Consider the following 22,022-nt stretch of genomic DNA (forward strand, 5'->3'; position numbering starts at 1 on the left):
CCTCTCCCTGTCACAAGTCACTGCTTTTCACTTCTTGAAAATACTCATCAAGAAAAATCTTTTACTGGAGATGAAAAATTTATACCGTTAAGTGGAATACAGTTCTTAATCGAACTACATATAGAAGTCTTTCAGACATAGCTCTGTGTCACATTAGCATATGTTGTATATGCAGCTGAAGTACTGATGGCAGCAGTCCTCTCTGGATTTAAACTCACAAGCACCTTAGAAACTTAGATTTGCAAAAGGAGCAGTAGCAGGATTATTTTTAGATCTACAGTTAATGCAAAGCAATGGCTGATTTTTGCGATCCTGATACTTCATTTTCAGAAGGCACAAACTTAAGCCAAAATCACTTTTCACTTTTGAAGATCTTGATCAAAAAAACAGGTGGATTAAGTTGTTATCAGGGCTACAGCAGTTTTTGGCCATTTGGCATATCCAGTATCATGAAAATCAGGAAGATTAAGAAAGGGCTAATGTATCCTAATTTCAGTACTGTTCATCATCCTACAGAAACTGTTACCATTCTTTCATCTTCCTTTGTTTTTTTTCAATTATGATGTAGAGTACTGAAGAATTACTTATGTTTCATAGTCTATTTGCTTCCAAACTAAAATGATAGTTTTCAAGTTTCATAACTAAGAGTGAAGGAGCCTTAAATTTTTCAATTAGTGTAGTTTTCACATTTCTATTGTTTTATATGGAAGAACAGGTTGAGGTGCAGTTCTCAGGAATATTTTTAGATAGTTTTCTAGGTCATTCCCAGCTCTCCTGCATCCAAAGATAACATAGCTAAGCATCCAGTAGTTAATATTCAAGATGAAGGTTATCCAAGGTCCAAATTCATTATGGTTAGCAGACCCTGTCTTCCAAAACAGCCATGAAGACAGTTCAAACTATACTCCAGTCCTGATTACTGTTTTCCTTCCTGCTTAGATAGTCCTTAAACAGTAAAAGGCTAGCAGGCATTTCCCTATTCTCATGACATATTATAGCTTACATATGTAAATAACAGTCCTGCAATTCTGTATGCTTGAACACAGACCCTCAGATAAGCTTAGCCTCCCAGTACTTGCAGAATCAGTGCCAAATTATGCATTTAAGCCATGCTGATTATAAAGTATTGGTTTACTCAAAAGATGTAGTATTCAAAATCAGTACTTTAAATAGTAGCTCATCTCAAAACAGCAATAAGATGCAAAATCAACATAGATCCTACTTTCAGTACAGGCAGTGAATGATTGTTTTTAGTGTAGTTGGAGAAATGACATACTGAATTATTTCCTTAATTTTGAGTTTTGTTAATGAGTAAACTAAGCACTACTTGTGTTTTTAGGATTTGCCCTGCTGTATCTCTTAAATGGCAGGTTGAGACTCTGCCTACAGCTTAGTCTGTTATTTGTTTACTTTGTTTTCAAGTGAAAGCAATTTAGAATACTTTTCATTTTGCAGCGGAAAACTAGGGCTATGGCTTTATGTCAGCTTTAGCCACTAACGCTCAACTCTACTACCTTTCAACAACTGTAACACAAGTTTGGATGTCCTACCTAACTGAACAAAAGGGAACAAAGAAATAGATGGCAGACCTTGTTTATTTCTTCAGATTAGTAGCACATATGAATGACAGTGCTTGTGCTGTAAGTAGTAAGAGGCTATTTCAATTACCAAATAGTTTCTTGGTCTATTAATAATAGTACAGCCGTCACTAGATTGTTAGCTTCTTGGCCAGAAATACATTCAGCAACAACCGTAATTTGTAGCTTCTTACTCCCTTTCTCAAGATCTCTATTAGATCCATAACTCATATACATAGCTACGTAATTTAAGTCTTAGCAGTTCCCTTCTTTGATTTTCTACTGAAACCGAAAGGATACCTGGATGAAGGTATCAAATGGAAATGGAAAATCAAATGGAAAATTCATCAAAATGGAAAATTTTGATGATTCAATTCATCAAATGGAAAATTCAGTAACACATGATCAGAATTTGTGGCATAAACTTTTGTTAAGAATCCTGTACTAGCAGTTGAACATTAACAGGATATGTTGCAGGAATTACTTTTCACCAGATCTCCTTGGCTGAGCATGTATTTGCATTGCTATTTATCATTTGTTTCTGGCAGTACTCAAAATGCACCCATGTGCAACAAATTACAAAACGCAGAAGGGAACATTGATCTCTGCCTTATAACAGTTGCAGAGGTAAATACTGAAATGAAATCATCAGCAGAATGTGGTTCCCAGTAGAGTGGGCATTGTAGTAATCTTAAACATTAAAACCTGTCATTAATTCTTATTTGCTGTGTATTTTCCCACTGAGATTCACATTTCCAGCCAGAGTCCAGATGACAATTTGGTTGTCTTTTTTGCGATCTCACATCAATTCCCAAGGAATTGGGGTACAATAACATTATTACTTTTCTTTCATAAGATTATTTTATATTATAAAACTATAGTAATATGCACTCAATGCTATAATGTGAGTTCTTTTTTTCTTAAATATAGGATGCATTTATACTGGATGCTGATGCATTTTATTTTGGGTGCTCACCATCCTACTGAAGTTTTAGCGAGAGGGCCGGTCTCCTGGGTACTCTATTTTTTAACTGGTCAGATAATGTTAGATTTCCTTTAACTCCACTGAATTAGGCTGTAGAGTTATTTGAAGCAACAAAAAAAAACCTTTTAAAGGCAGTCCCCACTGTGCACTTAATAAGAAAATTACTCCATGACCAGATGTTCCGATTTTCAATACAAGTTTATCTCTCTATCCTTTTATCATTTTGCTTTAGTTTACTCAGAAAAGAGCAAAGTAACAAAATTAAAACAAACACACCAGCCCACATGGATATCTGTTGTCCATGGAATTGTTGCCAGAAGTTAGATGAAAATAGCCAGCATACTCTCCTGATAGTAGAGAGCATTTCTGTGACAAGTTATAAGAAAATGCTTTTAAGAAGTTATTTGAAATACGGATTTTTTTTACTGCTTTTTCACAGGGATTTCTGTTACTTCAGTACTGATAATGGCACTTACCTATATTACATTCATAATCTTAACTGAAGGCAGACCATCTCAACAATTGCCTTGTCTTTGCCTGTGATTCAGGGGCCCAAGATAAAACAATTTACTGGAATGATTTCACAGGAATGAGGACAGTTAAGCCTTAGTAACAGTCAGGTCAGTTCTAGTTAGTCAGACTAAGTGTGGTAGCTTTTGTTAATGTTTACTCAGTTCAAAGAAAATAATTTCTTCCCCAAATGTAAAGCAATATACTATGCAAATGGTTACAGTTTTTAATATTTGCTCTTTGCAACAGAAATTTAGCTGTTGTCTATCCTGAAAAAGAGTGGACTGCTAAACATATGGTAACAGAATAGTTAACATTTGGCAAGTTGTTATATTGGTTTAAAGCTACGTTTAACACCCCCTATTCCTTTCATTATGAGATAGAAGTGGTTAATATGCATCTCCCTCCTTTAGCAGAACCTTTGAAAATCCTGAAAAGGTCAGATAGAATGTAGCCAGGATCACACAGTGATATAATCTTATTACTTTGAGGCTCTCATTAAAAAAAAAAAAAAAAGCACAAGTCACTTTCCATGTTTCTTTTTTTAAAGACATTTTAGAGTTTGAGTTATTTTGGATTTGAGTTATATTTGGATTTGATTATCCAACAAAACTACTGACCCTGATTTCCACTTTCTTTCAGCTTCAACTTTAGGGAAACAAATCTTCCTATCACAAAATTCTGAAGCCCATCAGATAGACAATAACCAGCAGGAGTTTTTGTTTGTTTTTGCATGAGTACAACTACTGCCTCTGTGGTAGCAATTTAAGACCTGTAATATGTAATATTATAATATAATATAATAATGTACTCTGAAATCAATGAAAATCAGGTGTGATCATTGATCTGAAGATGCTGGACAGGATAAGGTGTTAGGTAGGCATGGCAGCTTTACAAAGCTGCTTCTAGCAAAGCCACTTCCTAAGGCTAGGCTTAGGCTTCTTAAGGCTAATTTGACCTATCCAAAATTTGGTAGTACATCTGAATAAATATGAATGGGCTATTTTCTTTTGTTTTAGTTTAGTCATAAACATGATAAAAATTAAAATTGTTATCCTATATGTGCGTTTTAAACTTTTCTCCTTAAGAACTTGTTTAGACTAGGATAACAATGGTCAGCTGTTTTAAGCCTTTAATTAACACTTTAAATAGTGTAGTGAGGAGAAAGAACATAAACTTTACCATAGAATGCATGGCAGGAGTTTAAGCCTTAACTCCCCCTAAACTAAATCAGACATCTTAAATTACACACTGTTTACATGTAATAACTAGTCAAAATCATCCAATTTTCTGTAAACCTTAGTTTGGAAAGTAGCTTAGAAGTTATCAGGATTGTAGAAGCTAGCAGTTTAGCCATAACAAACGTTAGGGATTTCTGACCGTTTGTCTGGTTCTAACCACCCATTCTATGGCAATTATTTCAAATTTTTCCATCTAGACACACAGACAAAAGTTTTCTTTTCTTAGAAAAAAATATATACAAGGACTAGCTTCACCAGATAAAAGCAGAGAAAAAAAGTTAAGTTAACCTTGTATTTATTTCTCTAGATTTTGTCTTTTGATGGCACCTGACCAACAATTCATTTGATCCCCAAAGCCAGTCTTCACAGTAACTACTAAGTAACAGGCTATTATATTGCACTGTATTGCAGAATAGCTGAGAACACTTTTTATTTTATTTTTCCCAATACATTCCTCAAGCAGTATAGATTCATCTGAAGATAAAAAGGTATAATTTGGGGCATCTAAACTATTGTATGTGAAAAAAGGGTCTGAAAGATTATCTTTTGAACACTGCAAGCAAACTTGTTTTGACAATTCGAAGCTGCTATTAAAAAGTGTTAAGAGCTGAATTTTCAGAAATCTTAAGGCTACAGGTAGTAGCCTTTGATTTCTTCAAAATATGAGATTAACACGGCAAAAAAAAAGCACAAAACTTGTAGTGAGCTAGTTTTGCACTAAAGGTAAATAGTTATCACAAAGACTTATATTCATGCAAAGGGCAGAGCTTAAAATGGTTCGTGATCATTCTGTATTTTTCATCTTCATTCCATATTTCAGTGTTGTGTATAATTAAACGTTTTTACCTTTATAAATGGCATTAAAACAGAATGTTCAATTATGAAAAGTAGTTTGGTACCTGACAATATAAAATGCTAAAATGCATTTTCTTGATAGATAATATTGATGGAAAAAAAAACTTTGCTCATACAGCCTGGTAGTGTGAGATAGGAGGTTCACCAGAGAAGCATCAGAATGGTTCTGTGTGCACATAGCATTTCAAAACCAATTCCCTATATAGAATTCAATGGATAAGATTAGACACTGTCCTGCTTGCCAGGCATGAGGCAGGTTCAGCCATTTAATAAGCAACAGATGAATTTAGTTATTGTAATACTTTTAAAATATTTTAGAAGTCTCTGTGGAGAAATGCTAAAGTTTTTTTGATAGTCAGATAAGCTCAGTGCTGTCTACCAGCTTTTCCCTTCTGTAATAGTGCCTCACTCACTGATATCTGATGGATATAAAACCCAATATCCTGAGCATGCCTCTACCTGAGGACTATCTACCACTCAAAGTGAGTCTGGCCCACACACCTTTAGGGGAAAAATATGGATCTCTAATTCATATTGAATTCATTCACTGCATTCCAAAATTATTTAAAGGGTTGGAAAATACCAGTGTTAAAATTATTCTGCATTTTCTAGGAAAAATATGTTACTGTTTTTCAAAGTTTCTTCAAGAGACGCAGGCTGCACATTTCTAACCATCAGTAGCAACTTTACTTTTAAACTTTCTTATCACAATACTGACAAGGTTATCCAGAATATAAGGAGACAAGGGAGCAAGCTTGCATACTACAGTAGGTTTTTTTTTATACTTTACCTTCATCTATTTATGAATTTATTACAAAAAAATATTTTTAAAAAGATATGGAACCTGCTTTTTTTTCTTGTAAATTTTAGCAAAGTAGTGGATATATTGTACTGTGCATCATTAAAAACATTTAATTAAACATTTGGCAATTCATGTATTTTGTTATCTTAGACGTGTACCTTGATACAGTTTACTATCAGACACATAAAATCAAGATCTTAAGAAATTATGCATCCTATTCTACAGTGCAGAAGGGTCCTTATTTTTATACAAGATACAAGCAAAACACACTCTTCATTAAACAAGCAGTGTTCAGTTCTTCCTCTTACTGTCACTTGCACAAATGCATGTACACAATATTGTTTCAAATTCGAAAACTATTAGAAAGCTACTGAGAAAGAAAACCCATGCCTTCCATCTTGGAAAAGAGCAGATAGCTTTTTCTCATGGTTATAAATAAGTACAAATAATATGGTTACAACTGTACCTTCCACTGGGAACATCCAGATCTTGCATTTCATCTAATTCATGTAAATTAAAGCAACTTTCCTTTCTTTCTGCTTGGCTCATTAATTCTAATAGCTAAATATCTAAACAGCTTTTTAAAAAGCTGCCCTTTCTGATCTATAAGTAGCCTAATTCTAGAGCTACCCAGTTCTGCATTCAGCCTACTACTCCAGTAAGGGACTTAAAAACAACAATCATTACAGCACCAGTCGTCTTTCCAGGTCCCAGCTGCTTATCTTCTTGCTAAAGAAAGACCAAACAATTGTTGGGCTTCTAAAACACAGAGGCACGAATATCCTAAACATTAAAAAAAAAAAAAAAAAAAAACTCTTATATGCTTGATGCTTCACATTACCTGGAAATCATCTACAGCAGAGTTGGGGAGTAAACATCTCTTTCCCAGCAGCCAGTAGATCCTGAAGGAGCCTCATGCTCCTACCTCATTGCTCCCATTCTCCCAGGCCAAAACGCCTCAGTTCCTCAGGCAAACATTTACTAAAGGGCAGACCAAGCCTAACTGCAGGGACAAGGTTCTTAGTAGTAATGGTGCATGCCAGTGAGAATGGGATAAACTATAAACAGCACCTTTCCCTAATAATTTTCAGCAGTTTGGCTCTGGAGGGTTTGTCTGGCCCCTGCTGCTACTCACCAAGATGGAGGTGGATCCACAGAGAAGGAGAACATGAACTCTCCTAGGCCTCGGAGAACCGCTCGGTGGTAAGTGTTTTGCGTTTTATTATTTTTAACATTTGAGAAAATAAATAAATAAACAATAAAACAAGAGACAAGGGGAGGGACATGGGCTCCCTCCCCGCCGCACACCGCCGCCCCCCGGCGGCCGGCACTGAGGTGACACAAAATGGCGGCGGCGGGTTAAGGGCTCGGGTCAACGGCCGCGCGTGCGGCCTGCGCCGCTGCGAGGCGCCCCGGGCCCGGAGTCGGGGGGAAATCCACGGGGATGAGTCATGTAAATGTTTAACATTATTTTAATCTTTGATACACTTAAGTTTTATATGAGAAGCTTTTGTTGATACTGAAGCGATACCTACAAAGGCATTCTTGAAAATATAAATCTCATGCATAAGCATATTAGCATTTATCAATTAAACTAATAAAACACATGCTACCAAAGACAATACATGATTGAGGTTTAAAATATCATCAGTTGTGCATCAGTAAAAATTAGCACAGGATATCCTGTCCAAAGTTTTTGTTCTTTTGTTTAAGTACAAAAGTTACAAAAAGGAACAAAGGGACAAGAACAACTACTGAGCAACAGACATGCCCTGAACACAAAGGTTCTACATGCAAGAAGCTTGAGCAAACTTTCTAGATATATTAAATAATGCTTTCAAAACACAATTTCTCCATATCGTGGTCACTTAGCTGTTTCAATGGTACATTTGAAACTTGAAAAATGTATTATGCCACCCAAAAACTAGTGAACATCTTGTCAATGTTTTCCAAACAAACCATGAATGTTCTATGCCAAAACCTGCAGAAATATAATAATTTGTGACATATCAAATTACATTAAGCATACAAAGAGATGTTTTTTGTTTGTTTCAGACTCTGGGAATAAATACAGTGACAAGATATTATTTATTTTCCTCAATTTGCCTGTAACATTTCCACAGCTGTTTCACTGCAAATTAACTGCTGATTAGCCCAACTATGAAGACCATAGCAAAAATGTGTAATGGGACAGCAGAGCACACTGGTCTATTGTAAAAGTGAAGTAAAACATAATAATGATTTGTTAATGTTTCTTGCGTTAAAGCAAACAGCTCCATTTGGAAAAGTGATGCATTTTGACATGCCCATAGCCTGTGATCTACTCTACTATAGACCGAGCAGAATCAGCTGCATTTCAGAATTAACAAATAGGAAAAATGGACAAGGGAAGTTGGGATCAGACACAAGGAAAATGAATCTCTCCTTAAACACAGAAGCACAACAAAACCAATTCTGTAATATGGACACAAAAAACTTCACTGGTTTCTCTCTCAAGAATAGATGCAAAGGTAGATCAAGGAACAACCTATAATTTTAAAACATGCTTTTAACTAAGGCAAGAAATCAAGGCAAGAAAGTGGCATTGGGCGATTGATCAAGCTAGTAAAATAACAATTTAGAAGGTAAAATCTCAGCATTAAAAAGTAGTCTGACTTCACTACAAATTCAGGATTTAGGGTTAGGGATGAACAAACATATATGCTTGAGAAATAAGGAAGTTTAAAATATTAAAGCAATTTTAAAAATACCTTTTACTACAAAAAATAAAACACGCATTACAGAAATCACCCTATTCTCTGTGTTCTCTTTGACTTTTCTGTTCCTTGAACAGTTTACTACAGTGCTATTAGTTCAAAAACACACTGTTTGTAACTATCAGTCAATTAATCATCCTACCAGAAGCTGTAGGATGCAACAGAGGAATACCAAAGGGAGATATGATGAAATGCCACAATGACCTTAATTTTTTAGGCTTTTTTGGACTGAAAGTTTAAGACCCTGAAGCAGAGAAGGATTTTTCTTTGGAGAATGAGAAAACAGACCCACTGTAAAGCTACAATAAATAGTTTGCATGAAAAAAAAAAAGATTTTCATCCAATTTTACTTGAAGCACTGATTAAAAACATATCACACTATATATGTATATGTTACAACTGCATTTACGTTGGAGATAGTGCTTCAGCTACGCACATGAGATCCATATTACAGGCAAGTACAGGTATATGAGGATAATTTTCATGGTGATATGGATTTCCAGGATCGCCACTTGTCAGCAGAACATCTACTATCAACTGAAGGTCGGCTTTCCATCTGACTGGCTCCCCAAACAAAACAGCTACAAGAAGAATTACAAAACAGAGTTATGGAATTAGTTAGTAGAGTATCAAATCTCTAATGCTAAAGAGACTGTGCCAGGGCAGGATCAACTAGGTAAGTGTTATTGCTCCTTACATATCGCTTTATCTGATTGTTGATTGTACATATGGCAGATTAATGTCTCTTCGTTAGGGTAACACCTCCTAAATAAACACTCTGGTTGGGTTGCTGGCTTTCTTTGAAAAAGGAAAGAACTTCAGGAGCTCAGGGGGAAAAAAAGAGAAAGAGAAAAAAAGAGGGCTATGACTCAGATGCAGTTCAACTGTCACTGAAACAAATCAGAAAGGATGAACCAAAAGGATGTGTAAGTTAAATTCTAATTCCTCCCCAAGGTGAAAGTGAAACCCAGGGATTTAAGATCCTCTCTTTCGTCATGCAATGAGAAAGCAGTGAAAGTGTTAGAAGGGAGCAGGACAGGAGAACCCGGGCAGAAACCCGGGCAAGCTGGAGAGCTTTTGCTGTGCGGGCTCCGTTGAAGGGCACCCTGACCCAAGCTTAGCCTGCTGTTCTTCCCACCCATCGATAAGGGCATTTCAGCTGCTTAAACAGCACTTTGTTCCCCATCATTAATTCATGTGCTGTGTTTTCCCTGCAGCTGCGCAGAGCACAGCCCAGACCAACTGCTGCCACTGACGCCACCGCGAGCAGGGACGCGGGCAGTGGCACCCACGCTGCTGCTGGCCCTGCCGGGGCTGCTGCTTTGCACAGCCCTGAGGCAGGAGCTGCAACTGAACCACCCGAGTGCACCCCTGAACCCCCAGGCTGCTTGAAAAGGTCAGTACTTTAAGTGTTTGGTAGTGTAACTGATTGGAGCAAGACAGTTGCTCACTCCACAATTTAAAGTTTCTCATGCAAGGACGCCCCTCAGAATCCTTCCCTTCGCACCGTTAACAGTAATCAACCCTTTATATGAAAAAGGAAACAAAACCTTTGAATGCTTTTCCTTAAAGGGAACGTCAACAGACGAAGGAAGCCCAGCTTGGAGCGGAAAAGCTGTTTCACGCCCAGCAGAGCACGCAGCCGGGGCAGGGTTACTCTTTTTAACAGATCGATAACTCCCTACCCCGCAGCGCCGTGGCAAGGTGTGCTAACGCTGCCACCTGTAAAACGCTACGAGCACGACCTGGACAGTGAACAAGGGCGGTGCCAAAGATCGCTTTTCCCCCGCCCCCGGGCCCGCCCAGAGACGCTGGAAGAGGCCGCCGGGCGGCGAGGCGCGCGGGGCTCCGGGCGGGAGCGCAGCGGGCCCCGGCGCGAGGCAGCCGCCCGGGAGGCGCCGTTTCGCTTTCGCGCCGCCGCTCCCCGCCGAAGGGCGAGGCCGCCCGCGCCGCTTCCCGCCGCCCCCCGTGCCGGCCCCGCTCCCGGGAGCCGCCCCCCGCCAAGGGCCCGCCCGCCGCGCCCCGGCCTCAGAGCGGCAGGAGGCGGCCCCGCCCCCAAGGCCGGTTTTGCGCCCGAAAACTGCGGTTTTGGGGCACCTGAGGGGCCGGCGGGACCCAGAGGCTCTGCGGGGCTCAGTGCCTATTCTCGGCCACGTCGCGGGGCACGAGGGAGGCGCTGATCCGCCCCCCGGCACCACCCGGCGCTCACCAAGGCACTGAGCCAGGTGGGTGTCTGTGTGCGGCAGCTGGCATTAAAGGAAACAGGAGCCCGCCTTTCTTGAGCACATGGACACAGCAGCATCCGGCCTGCAGAGCAAGCAGGACACGGGCAGCGCACTGCAAGCCGCTGCGCGTAGGCCATTACTCCACCAGCTCTTGGCTCAGATGCAGCTAGAGACTACAGCTTAAAAAGCCTCAGCCAGGGCGCAGAACGACTACTCAGTACAGAGGGTTCAAGCACCACCTGCACATCGTAACTCCGCATTGCATTTTTAATGTTTATTCCACTTCTGTGTTTGTTAGCAGAGGCAGCATCTGCCTTTATGACTTTAGGACAGTGTACTGTTTAGCAAACCTACAACAAAACTGGCATTTTTGCTCCACTCCCTCTTCTGCCAGACAAAAAGAACTCTTGCACAGAACACCATCACATAAACATACCATCTAGTATGGTTAGCAACAGTCTGGTTACAACAGAGCCTTAACTCTGCATCCCTCTGGGGAAAGCTTATTTGACTGCTCTTTCTTTTTGGTGGAGGGGGGGTGTCACACTATGGTTTGGTGACTAACACCCTCAATGACTAACATTGGCATAAGGACTTAACAGATTGTCTGCAATTTACTAAGCTCCAGGAACTCAGTTAAGGACTTACTAAGAGGCAGCGAAGTCTCACTCTACACACACCCATCTCTCATACAGGGCAAGTGCACAGCCAGCTGATGCACTGATGGCCCGTAAGTCTGCTGCATTTGCAGCAAACCCAACAAGAAAGGAGCCAATTCCTTCATTCCTGGTGGCCAAAGACACTCCAGGAAAACAGACGTTTCTTTTACAGCAACATAAAACACACGAGAAAGAATTTGTGGAAGGTGGTAGGCTATGAAACTCAAGAACAGAAAACAATCATAGGACAGAAGCAAAAACAGAAAACCACTTAGGAGAAAACTTGTATCTCAGAGCACATTTAAAACATGTTGAATCAAGAGATGTACTAGCTTGCTACATGATTGCAAAGCCAAGTGTTTCACAAAGCTAGCAAACCTTTCTATTACAAGTGTTTGTAATATTCATTGCCTGCTTGCTGTCAATGCTCCACTTGGGAGCTTGTTCTGGTGTTTAAGCCTCAAACTTGGCAACCATGTTTCCTAGTGCTTCAAGGTCTTTTGGGATAATTATTTACATTTAATAAGACAGAGCTTGCTATAGTGATTTAGAGCTTTGACCGTTCTACAGCAGATTATTTACAACAGAAAAATGGATATTAAGAGGATCTAGAAACACCAGATTTCTCCAGATGTGGCTGCTTAGTTATTAAATAGCATATTCTTTAGATAATATTTCTGCTCCTTGCTGCTAATTTCTAATTTAAAGTTACATTCATACCTATAGAACAAAGTTAGTCATCCACGGGACCCTACACATGCTCTCTGCTGTAGTTTTGTCTCATGATACTCAGGCTGGAAGCAATGCGGGATGCCAGAGTTCAAACTCCCATACAGATGCCTATTTAGGTTCTCATTTTTTGGGTACAGTTAAGGAAAAAAAACAGTCTTTTGAGCTAGAATGAAACAGAACATCTATTTGTATAAAAGGTTTACTAAATATATCTTACTTAAAAAGGCATGACAAATGTGAAAGTATTTACAATAGCTGCTGAAATATTCAGTACTTGAGCAATCCAACCAGGCACAGTTACAAATCTTAAAAGGACAACAGTTTTTAGACACAGTGGCATAGAAATGCACCAGATAAAGAATGTCAGGTAAAGAAACAAATCAACTTCAGAGTCATTCACAAGATCTGCCAAACTATCTCTAAACAGGTTGTAAGCGAACAGAAAAGGCTTTGGTGACCCAGGCTAGAGGTAATCAAAAGGACAAATGTGTGTACACTTACATCAAGAATGTAGGAGAAACTCAGAAGAGCAGTAACAGGCAGATTTCACTCAGCTTAAGAAATTACTGCCAGTAAGAGACACCACTGCACAGACTGTTTCACAAAGTGAAAGTTTTGAAGACAGTTACTGAAAACAGATCAAATTAATCTAGGGTTGGTCTTTGTCAATACTGCAGAACAAGCAATTTCATAGGACAAAACCAAACTATTCTTTTGCCTTTTAGACATTTCACTATAACCTGATCATCCCTTATTCCAAGCACCCACAGGGAGCTTTTGCGATACACATTATTGCTACCAGAACATGTGAACCTGCTGCTTTAGGATGGATTATATAAAAACCAGGACATACTGATGCAATGTTATAACCCTAGAAGTCTTTTTGCTTCTTCACTCTGGGCCATAAGAGTTTCACTAGCATACTTCTGAAGAAGCTCCATCTTCTTCCTCCGTACAAGAGCTTCCTCAATCTGCAAATATAAAAATACAAAGACATTCAGCCTAATTGAGAAGCTGAAACCTGGCATGCTCACCTATTAAGACAGGAAGAAGGAAACCAGACTGAAAGTCAGAGATTTGTACTAATGTAATATTAGTGGAATTCTTCATCTTATGTTTGTTACTAGTTGATTACAGTTGGACTTGATCTTACAGTTGGACTCACTCTAAAAGGTCTTTTCTAACCATAATGCTTTTATGATTCTATGAATTAGAAGATGAACAAGGAATATCTTTTGTAAAACCCAAATGAACTTCAAAGGAAGTCAAAGAAAGTAGTAAACCGATACCTTGTAATTTCAGATTTCTGCTCCTCTTCTTTTTATTTAGGAAAATAGCTGCAATTTTGTTCTACTTTTACTGTAGATAGTTTGAAACAAAATTGAACTCAGATAGTTCTTCAATAAATACTGAACAAGTGGAGTTGTGCCATACTAGTCTACATCCCTAGAATAATAGGTACTGATTGTGCCTTTCACAGTATAGTGGTTCACAGCCTCTACTATGTCAGGTTTGCATAGAAATGACAGCAAGGTACCACACAAACCCTTAGAAGTATGTAATTTCAAGATCCATTAAGGGCAGCCTGAAAAATTAGTTTTACTCTAGAGTAACTTAAAAGCATTGCTGTGATTTCAGGACCAAGTCATTTAAAAAAAATTACAGAGCAAACCCAGCCATTCAGAAATAACTGCATTACCATTAGCAAGATTAAGCAATTGCAGAGAGGCAGTGAAGTTGCATCAAGGACTTTATTAGTGATTTGCTGTAGTTTAAGATCTGTCTTGCAAAAGGCAAAGTGCATCTGGGCACTTGTATTTTCTGATGTCTTACCTCCTGTTGAGATGGCACGGGAACATGTGCAATAAATTTCTGTTCACCTTCTTCACCTTCTTTTTCCTTGCCACCTTCCTCATCAGACTAAAACGACACAGAAATGGGGCAAGCAGCACATTTAGATCCTGCTCCTTGAAATTTTCAAGGCATGTTGCTTCCCTTCTTTATATGGCTACTGCATGGGCATGAATGAAAAGCTACATGCCCTCCTTTGTCACATACCTCTGGCTGCCATAGCAAAGTTATAAACAGAAGAGTGGAGTTAGCCAACTCAAGCAGAAAGCAAGTGCCTTAGAAGCACTACAGACTGTTCCTTATTTTCCTCATGTCTCAGAGCTGAGTTTATTAATCATAAGAGATAGTTCATAAGGTAAAAATTGTTGTTACTCCAGTACCTTGTTTTATTTGTACTATTTTCTTTTTATTCTGATAGTAAACCTACTCAGGTTTGAGCTGAGAAAAACTTATTTGTACTATTTTCTTTTTATTCTGATAGTAAACCTACTCAGGTTTGAGCTGAGAAAAACTTGTTTCCAGTACCCCTTTTGGTAGCAGGGAAAGGGGAAGGCAAAACCATGTCACAATAGTGCCCAGGGCATCAATCAAACCTTGCTATGTCATGATTTGCACTTAAACAAGACCTTGGCTATAAAATGGTTTTGCTGTGTACTAACAGTGCTAAATTGTAATGCACACAATAGGATTTGTGCTATCACTGACAAAGCTCTTATTTGGAAGCAAGGCTCAGCAGCGCACAGCAGACTTCTGCTCAGTGGCGGAAGTTACCTGACCAAGAGGAGTGCACCAGCACTCCAGGGAGTGACAATTTATCGCATGCAAGGCCGCAGCTCTTAACTGTTTGTCAGTCTAGCAAAAAGCCTTTCCTAACTCATATTCTATCACTCTATAAACTTAAGAGACTTAAGAGATTAGATCAACTTAGAGATCAATTCTCATCTAATACTCATTTTTATTAAATGGAGACAATTATATAGTAAATTATGCAGAGAGGTGGGCAGAACATAGCAGCAACAGAATTTTCAGTGACAGGGGGCAGCATGGAAGACATCCAAAACAACATTATGTTAGACATCACATACCTCATCATCATTGACAGCATAGATGTTTACTTCCTCCTCTTCTTCCTCTTCACCTCTTGCAAGTCGTGCTTCTCTCTCCATTTTCCATTTTTCCACTGCTTCTGCTATAACTGGTTAGGAAACAAACACTGAAACTGAGAACAGCACCATCCAACAGCAGACCCAGGTTCCCCAGCAGTGGTCCTCCACCTACTAAAGCTAGAGCTTCCTTACATGTAAGGCAATGGGTGCCCTCAATTTCTCTCCTATTACAAGGCCATTTTCAACAGACCTAACTCTGCTCCCCTCCCTCTACATTGGTAACTCACTACTGTAAGGTTGTAGAGTTTGTGTAACTGATAAAACATGCCAGTGTAGTCTAGACATTAACAAGCAGGATACCACTGACCAAATACTGCACTGTAGCTACACTAAAGCCTGATTCATGTACATCTCAGACTCTTTAAATGTCATGGATAAATGCCAACCTACCTCCTGAACTGTGTTAACAGTATGGGTCGAGTGCTCAGGCTAAGCATCTCCTGCAGCAGGTCAGCAGCTGCAGGACCCCTGGCCACCACGTAGACAAACGTGTGTGCTTATGCCTCGTGGAGTGACCACTGCATGAGCCACTTTGTTTTAAATTCACAGTGCATTCTTTTATTTTGTAGCATGTTCCTAGTGCTGTGCCTCTCTACTGTGCAGCAGCCACATTAAGACTACTAACACAAATTTCAGTCTAACCAACATTGCTTCTCCAAGGAGGAGAATGATTAATGCAACTATACTTACAGGCATTTCATACTACCCACAAGTCAGCAGTTACTACATGTACTAACCCACCAAGGGTAATTAAATGTAGCTCAAGAAGATAAGCCACAAAAAGAGTGTGGGAAATAAATGCTATTATATATACTTGCCTGTCTTACCTCAACATTAATCTTAACCTAAGTTTATTCTCATATACCTGCGTTTGTTCTTATAGATCTAAACACAGTTAAAGTTTATGCATCTGTATTTCAAGACCCATCCATTAACAACTTATCATAAGCATTGGGCCTTCAGAACTGAATTTTTAGGTAACACTGAACTAGATAAACCCACATCTAACTCAGGTTATCCTTTATTTTTTCCACTGCAATCCACTTTATGTCCACAAAGACCTCCCCATTTTAGGGCAGGCAAGTCATTACTGTTTCCAGATGTTATTAGATTAGCTGGACCTGGGCAAAATATGAGATTGGAATGAGCATGCACAGCGTGCAGGTTGGAAATGAGAGAAGTAACTAGAACAGGAGTGAGAAGGACCATAGTCCTTCGTAGACCTGATGAGACTGCTGCTGCTGCACTACCTGTTTTCTTTTGGAATACTACAGAGGAAAAACACAACATACCTAGTTCAAAACATGAAGTGGGATGGGGGCGGGGGGGGGAGCAGGAACTTATGAGAGTACAGAATATCAAAACAAGCATCAAATCCTGCTATTTAACTAGATAAAGCTCTACATAATTTTATGCTGCCTGTTTTGGAACTCCCAACCTCTCCTTGGCCACTCTAAGAAAGAGGGTGCTAGATCCAGATCATCATTATTACTGCAAAAAGAGATGAAGAATGGCTTTTTTCCTGCTGTAGAGGTAGTCAGAATATTCTAACGTCCTTAATCCTAAGTAAATTCAGTGAATCTGTGAATTAGTGAATCTCACATACTTTTCTTCTCAAGTTCTTGTTCCAGTGGCTCCAGAATACCATCCTCTTCATCCCTGTAGCCATAGTATTCTGCATCGATGGATTTCATAAGCTCAGCACGAGTTTTCCGCGGTGGTGGGAGGGCTGAAAGAGACCCACACAACTGTCATTCAACCAGCTACATCTTGACAGCTTGCCACGCATTCCTGGTTCTCATCAGCCTCACAAGGCTAATAATCAGAACAAGTGATCTGAATTGCGGTCAGTACCAGATGGCCTGGTGTCTTCCTCTAGCCTGGAAACTTAAGACACTGAATACATAGTCCCAATGCTTCAGACAGTGGCAATTCCCACCTTGGGGCAATCAATGCTGTCATGCCTTTTTTTCTACTGCTGTCCCAGTATCAAACAAGACTAATATATGAAAGGAATGAGAGGTGTCCCAAGCTCCCCCAGATCATTAAGTACCACCCGTCCTTTTTTTCTTTGTAGATAAATCAAAAATGGTTGATTTGGCAGGCTCATCTCACTTTCACATTCAAGTATCTTCCGTTCTTTCTATGAAAATTATGTAACCTATTTTTTCCATTTTTTTTTCCTACTATGAAAGCTAATTTCAGTTCCAAAATTATGCTCAATATTTTTTTGTTCCTCCAATCCTGAACTCATATAAGTTACAATTTAAAATAATCTGTTGTGATGGTTGCTATAGAATATTAGTTCTTTATATTTAGAGACATCTATTGCAGTAGAAAGCAGTTTACTTTTTCCCATGTTTCTTTAATCGGATTGCAGACAATCAAGGGTGCTCTTTGGTGAAAGAAATAATATTTAATGAACTATTTGTTCTCGGTGTTTTAACAGATCTAAGGCATAAACCAGAACATCCTCTTACTAACACTCACCATATATCATGGTAGACTTTCTACACAAGACATACTAGCATCTACGCGATTTCAAATCTAGAAAAGGTTGTTGTTTACTTACGCTCTTTTTCGAAAAGTTCTCTAACACCTGGTAAATCCTTTGCAGCTCCAAAATATTTGTAACCTCTATTTCCTGGAACTTCTTTTCCTTCATGATCTAGCATCTTAGGTCCAATTCTCTAAAAAAATATAGTACTAGATTATTTTAAATATTATTCCTCTTGCATCTTGTATTTTCTGTTTTCCTGGGCTTGCTAATAGACTGGGATAGGAGAAGGGAGATCAAACAACCAAAATAACCTTAAAGTAAAATGCCCTCATTTTTACGCAGGTCTCTATTTTTATTAGAGCTCACACAATTAAAAGGACTGTCCAAACCCTAAAGTACCTAACCTGATTCACCTTGATAACACACCTATATTTGCCTTATTCCCTTTGTTAGTACGTTCAGGTATCTGATAAACATGCACCACTAAATCTGACAAAAAGCATTAATTTGATGACCCGGCAACTGTCAGCTAGTCTCATTATTTAATTTTCAATAGCAAACAGCTGACCGAACTAGAATCATTTAAGACTTGTGCAGTACTGAACAGAAGAGCCACACTTAGTAATGGATGCAATTAAAAACATTGTTACAAACCCTGGACAGGAAGTTAAGACCACCTGAACAAGTGTCACAAATACAAAGTCAGACTTTCTCAAGTTGGAAACAAAATATTTCTTTTAACAAGATCTTAAGCTTTTTCAAAGACAGTACAGTTCATCGCTAATAAACACTGGTCAAGTAATAGTCAGCTAATGAAACATTGTGCAGATTTTTCTTACAAGTCATTTTAATTGCAATCTTAGCAATTATGCAGTACAATAATCTACACTTACAGCATAATCAGGGCCTCCCAGCTCCCTTATCCTGAATTCCCAATGTCCTTTCTCCCTCAGCAGTTTGTTAATTTCATCATTCAGGTCCCGAATCCTGAATTCGCCTAATCCAGCTGTAAGGAGGGAAAAAACAAACAGTTAATCAGCTCACTAGAGACATAAGAATAAATTCTGAATAGCACAAGGGAGACAGTTTAGTGCACATACAACATTTCTTTTTCCACTGTAACTGCTTAGGATTTAAGTTTTGTACAAATAAAACACAATTTGAAAAAACTTACCATTTTGAATCTGTGCCACTTTCTTGGAAATTTCCCCAATGATCTAGTCAAACAAGAACAAACACACAAAGAAATTTTCTCAATAAATAAATAAAAAGATGGAAAAATCTAGAAAGAGCTAGACTTCGGTCTTTTGAATTAGAAAAATAGACCTGACACTGGAAATCACACACAAATATTGTACCTCAAGGCTCAAAATACAAGAAACTCTTTCTTTAACTGTAATCATGAATAACCCATTTGCTAATAAAGATATCCAATAACTTCAGCCCTAGCTTATCAGGCAAAGGAGGGCACAGGAGTATTGGAGAAATAGGCAGTCAGCCTAACCACAGTCTCCAGGAAGAGGATGGATCAAATCCTCCAGAAGATGCTTTCAAGCACATGAAAGACAAGGGAATCACCAGGATTAATTTAATAAAGGATAATCAGGTCCAACCAATCTGACTGTCCTCTAGGATGAGCTGCCAGTAAATGAAGGGAGAAGTGCTGTTTGCCTCAAGCGCTTTTTCCTTTTCCTTTAGCAAGGCTTTCAGTACAACTTCCATGGGTAGCCAGCAGGTGAAAAAATGGCACTCTTCCTACTGATTTGCCAATGTGAGGCCACTTCTGGAGTACCAGCTCCCTTCTGGATTCCTGATGCACTGCTATACTGCAGAGAACTCAGTGAAAGGCCAAACACAGGGTGGAGGAAGGGGCTGGAGAATGAGGTATGCAAGAAGCTGAGAGAACTGGGCCTAATCTGCATTAAGATATATATATATATATATATATATATATATATATATATATATATCTTGAGCCAACCCATGGAAGGGAAGGCAGACTCTTCTCAGAAGTGCACAACAACAGGAAAAGAAGAAACAGACAAGCTGGACCATGCAAAATTCTGATTAAATTCAATAAAAATAATAAAAGAGATGGTCACACACTGCAACAAGGGTTGTGTAATTCCAGTCCTTGAAGGTGTTCAAAATTCAGCTGGACGCAGCCCCTGGCCAACTGTATGTGGCAGGCTGGGCCTGCTCTGAGCACTGAGGTGGACTACATGACCTTCCAATCTAAATTATTCTATGATTTAACTGTCATCTTAAAGGACAAGCCTCCCAAAATTAGCACTTCTCTTTCAGACAGTTTATTTACTGAAGATCTACCTGCTTCAGAATTAGAAAAATCTATAGCTGTCTTACCTGTCGCCTCCATTTCTCAGCTTTAGGCAATTCATTGCACTCTGATGCAAGGAAAGGTCTTCGCTCCTGTTCAACAGAAAGGCACACACCATAAAGGTCTGATTTAGCATATATTCACATATATCCTTTATTTTTCTCTCAAGATTATTTTCCTTTCATGTCTCTCAACTACAGTTCACCCAAAGGCTGTTTTTGCACTATTAAGCCTTTTCCCCAACTTGTTTGCACTCCAGCAAACAAAACAGTTTACACAAGTTATTGCTTTATTTTTCTCCCAGACCTCTGTATATAGGTATTTTGTCTCTTATTACAGCTTTTATACACTAAAACCTTCGTTGACCCACCAGGAGCCTTACTCCATCTCAACATTCTGACTGTTGTAAAAAAAAAAAAAAAAATCTAGTTACAGCTTTCCCCAACTAACTGCTTTCCACTTTACTGCTTCATACTGCTCTCACTTGCATTTACAGTACTACTTCTTAAGATGTAAATGTAAGACACTTCACTGTATTTTGCAAAATTCCTTTGTCATTTACCCAGAATCAAATATTTTACACCTGTCAAAAAGAGAACATATTAATTCCTACAGGAATATTCTTGCAATGTTAAATTAACTACAACAAAGAGTCCCTACTTCATCTGCTTTCTAGATGCCTAATTTCATAGTCTTGCACAATAGCTGTAATCTGGTACAAGGCCTTTCTGGCAGCAGTCACACAGGTCCACGGGCAGTTTGCACTCCACTCCTGACTAGATCTGGCAAAACTTTAGTTTTCTGCATCATACCTTAACCTTCCCTTCTTCAAGCTGAGCTTGACGAAATCTTGCCAAGGCCGTCCTAAGGAAAAGAAAGGAAAAGAGTTCTCTACACCTACGTTCCAACAGCAGAGGCTTCTGCTTATTTATTAACTTCAGTCTGTAAAAAGGTCTAGATGTATTCATCAACTAACTCTTTTTGCCAGAGATGATTCCAACAATAAAGCATCCTTTGTGGTTAATTTCTTACCTTAATATAAGGCCTACTATTAGATCCTTTCATAATTACAGAACAAATTATTATTTCCACTTCACATTTTCAAAGATTATCAGTAAAAGGATGCCACAAGTTACAAGCACAAAGTTCACATAGCATGCAATAGACAAAAAACAAAGAAACAAAACATCAAGGAAAGATGGGCTGAAATCAGCGATCAAAATTTTTAGCATTATTAGAATATTGCAGGAGACTACAACTGAGCAGAGACTATGGCAGCCCCTCACAGGACACGACATAGTGCAGTATTTTCGCCTTCCCCTGTTACTACTCCCCCGGCGCCGACCCCCGACTCACATGGCCTTCTCCGCGTTCCGGGCCTAGGGAGACAGACAAGACAGACATGTTAGTGCCCAGCGCCCTCGGCAGCGCCTCGCGGCCCCGCCAAGACGCCCCTCGCGGCGGAGCGCAGGGAGGGAGGGAAGCCGGGCCGGGCGCCGCTCCCGCCGCGCACCCACCATGGCTGCAGCCGCCGCGAGCGCCGCGAGGAGCCGCGAAAGGCGCCGCCGCGCCGGAAGGAGACGCCGCTCGCGCAGGAAGCGGGACCGCCCCGCACGCCGCGGCGGGAAGGGGCGCGGGCAGCACCGCGCGTGCGCGCGCCCCGCCCCTCCGCCGTGCAGGGGCCACGTGCTCTGCGCCTGCGCACGGCGTCACCACCGCCCCCGCGCGCCCTGCGCCTGCGCACGGCCTGCAGCTGGTGCCACAACGGCCGCGGCGCCGCCGCCTCTGCCCAGGCCCCGCCGATGGGAGCGACCAGAGCCTGCGG

The 22,022-nt window shown here is 39.8% G+C and overlaps 1 protein-coding gene across 1 annotated transcript; it reads right to left on the reverse strand.

Moving 5' to 3' along the window:
• Nucleotides 1-12,899: 12,899 nt before the first annotated feature.
• ISY1 (ISY1 spliceosome associated protein) lies at nt 12,900-21,727 on the reverse strand. Its single transcript, XM_088522852.1, has 11 exons — nt 21,715-21,727; nt 21,554-21,576; nt 21,010-21,061; nt 20,224-20,289; nt 19,034-19,076; nt 18,753-18,865; nt 17,932-18,049; nt 16,966-17,088; nt 15,279-15,388; nt 14,176-14,262; nt 12,900-13,313 (listed from the first exon to the last, which is right to left on the reverse strand). The coding sequence occupies exons 1-11, from the start codon at nt 21,715-21,717 to the stop codon at nt 13,206-13,208; spliced, it is 846 nt and encodes a 281-aa protein (XP_088378978.1). The 5' UTR covers nt 21,718-21,727; the 3' UTR covers nt 12,900-13,205.
• Between the last annotated feature and the right edge of the window lie 295 nt (nt 21,728-22,022).

This window comes from Tinamus guttatus, unplaced genomic scaffold (assembly GCF_059628265.1).
Source record: "Tinamus guttatus ecotype Peru unplaced genomic scaffold, ASM5962826v1 Tinamus_guttatus_pri_ptg000169l, whole genome shotgun sequence".
NCBI lineage: Eukaryota > Metazoa > Chordata > Aves > Tinamiformes > Tinamidae > Tinamus > Tinamus guttatus.

What these genes read in the sequence shown, in the direction of transcription:
- ISY1 (XM_088522852.1), bottom strand. An exon ending in TTGAAGAAGGGAAGGTTAAG is followed by an intron (nt 20,290 to 21,009) that starts GTATGATGCAGA and finishes TCTGTTGAACAG; the next exon opens with GAGCGAAGACCTTTCCTTGC. An exon ending in TGGGAGGCCCTGATTATGCT is followed by an intron (nt 18,050 to 18,752) that starts GTAAGTGTAGAT and finishes ATATTTTTTTAG; the next exon opens with AGAATTGGACCTAAGATGCT.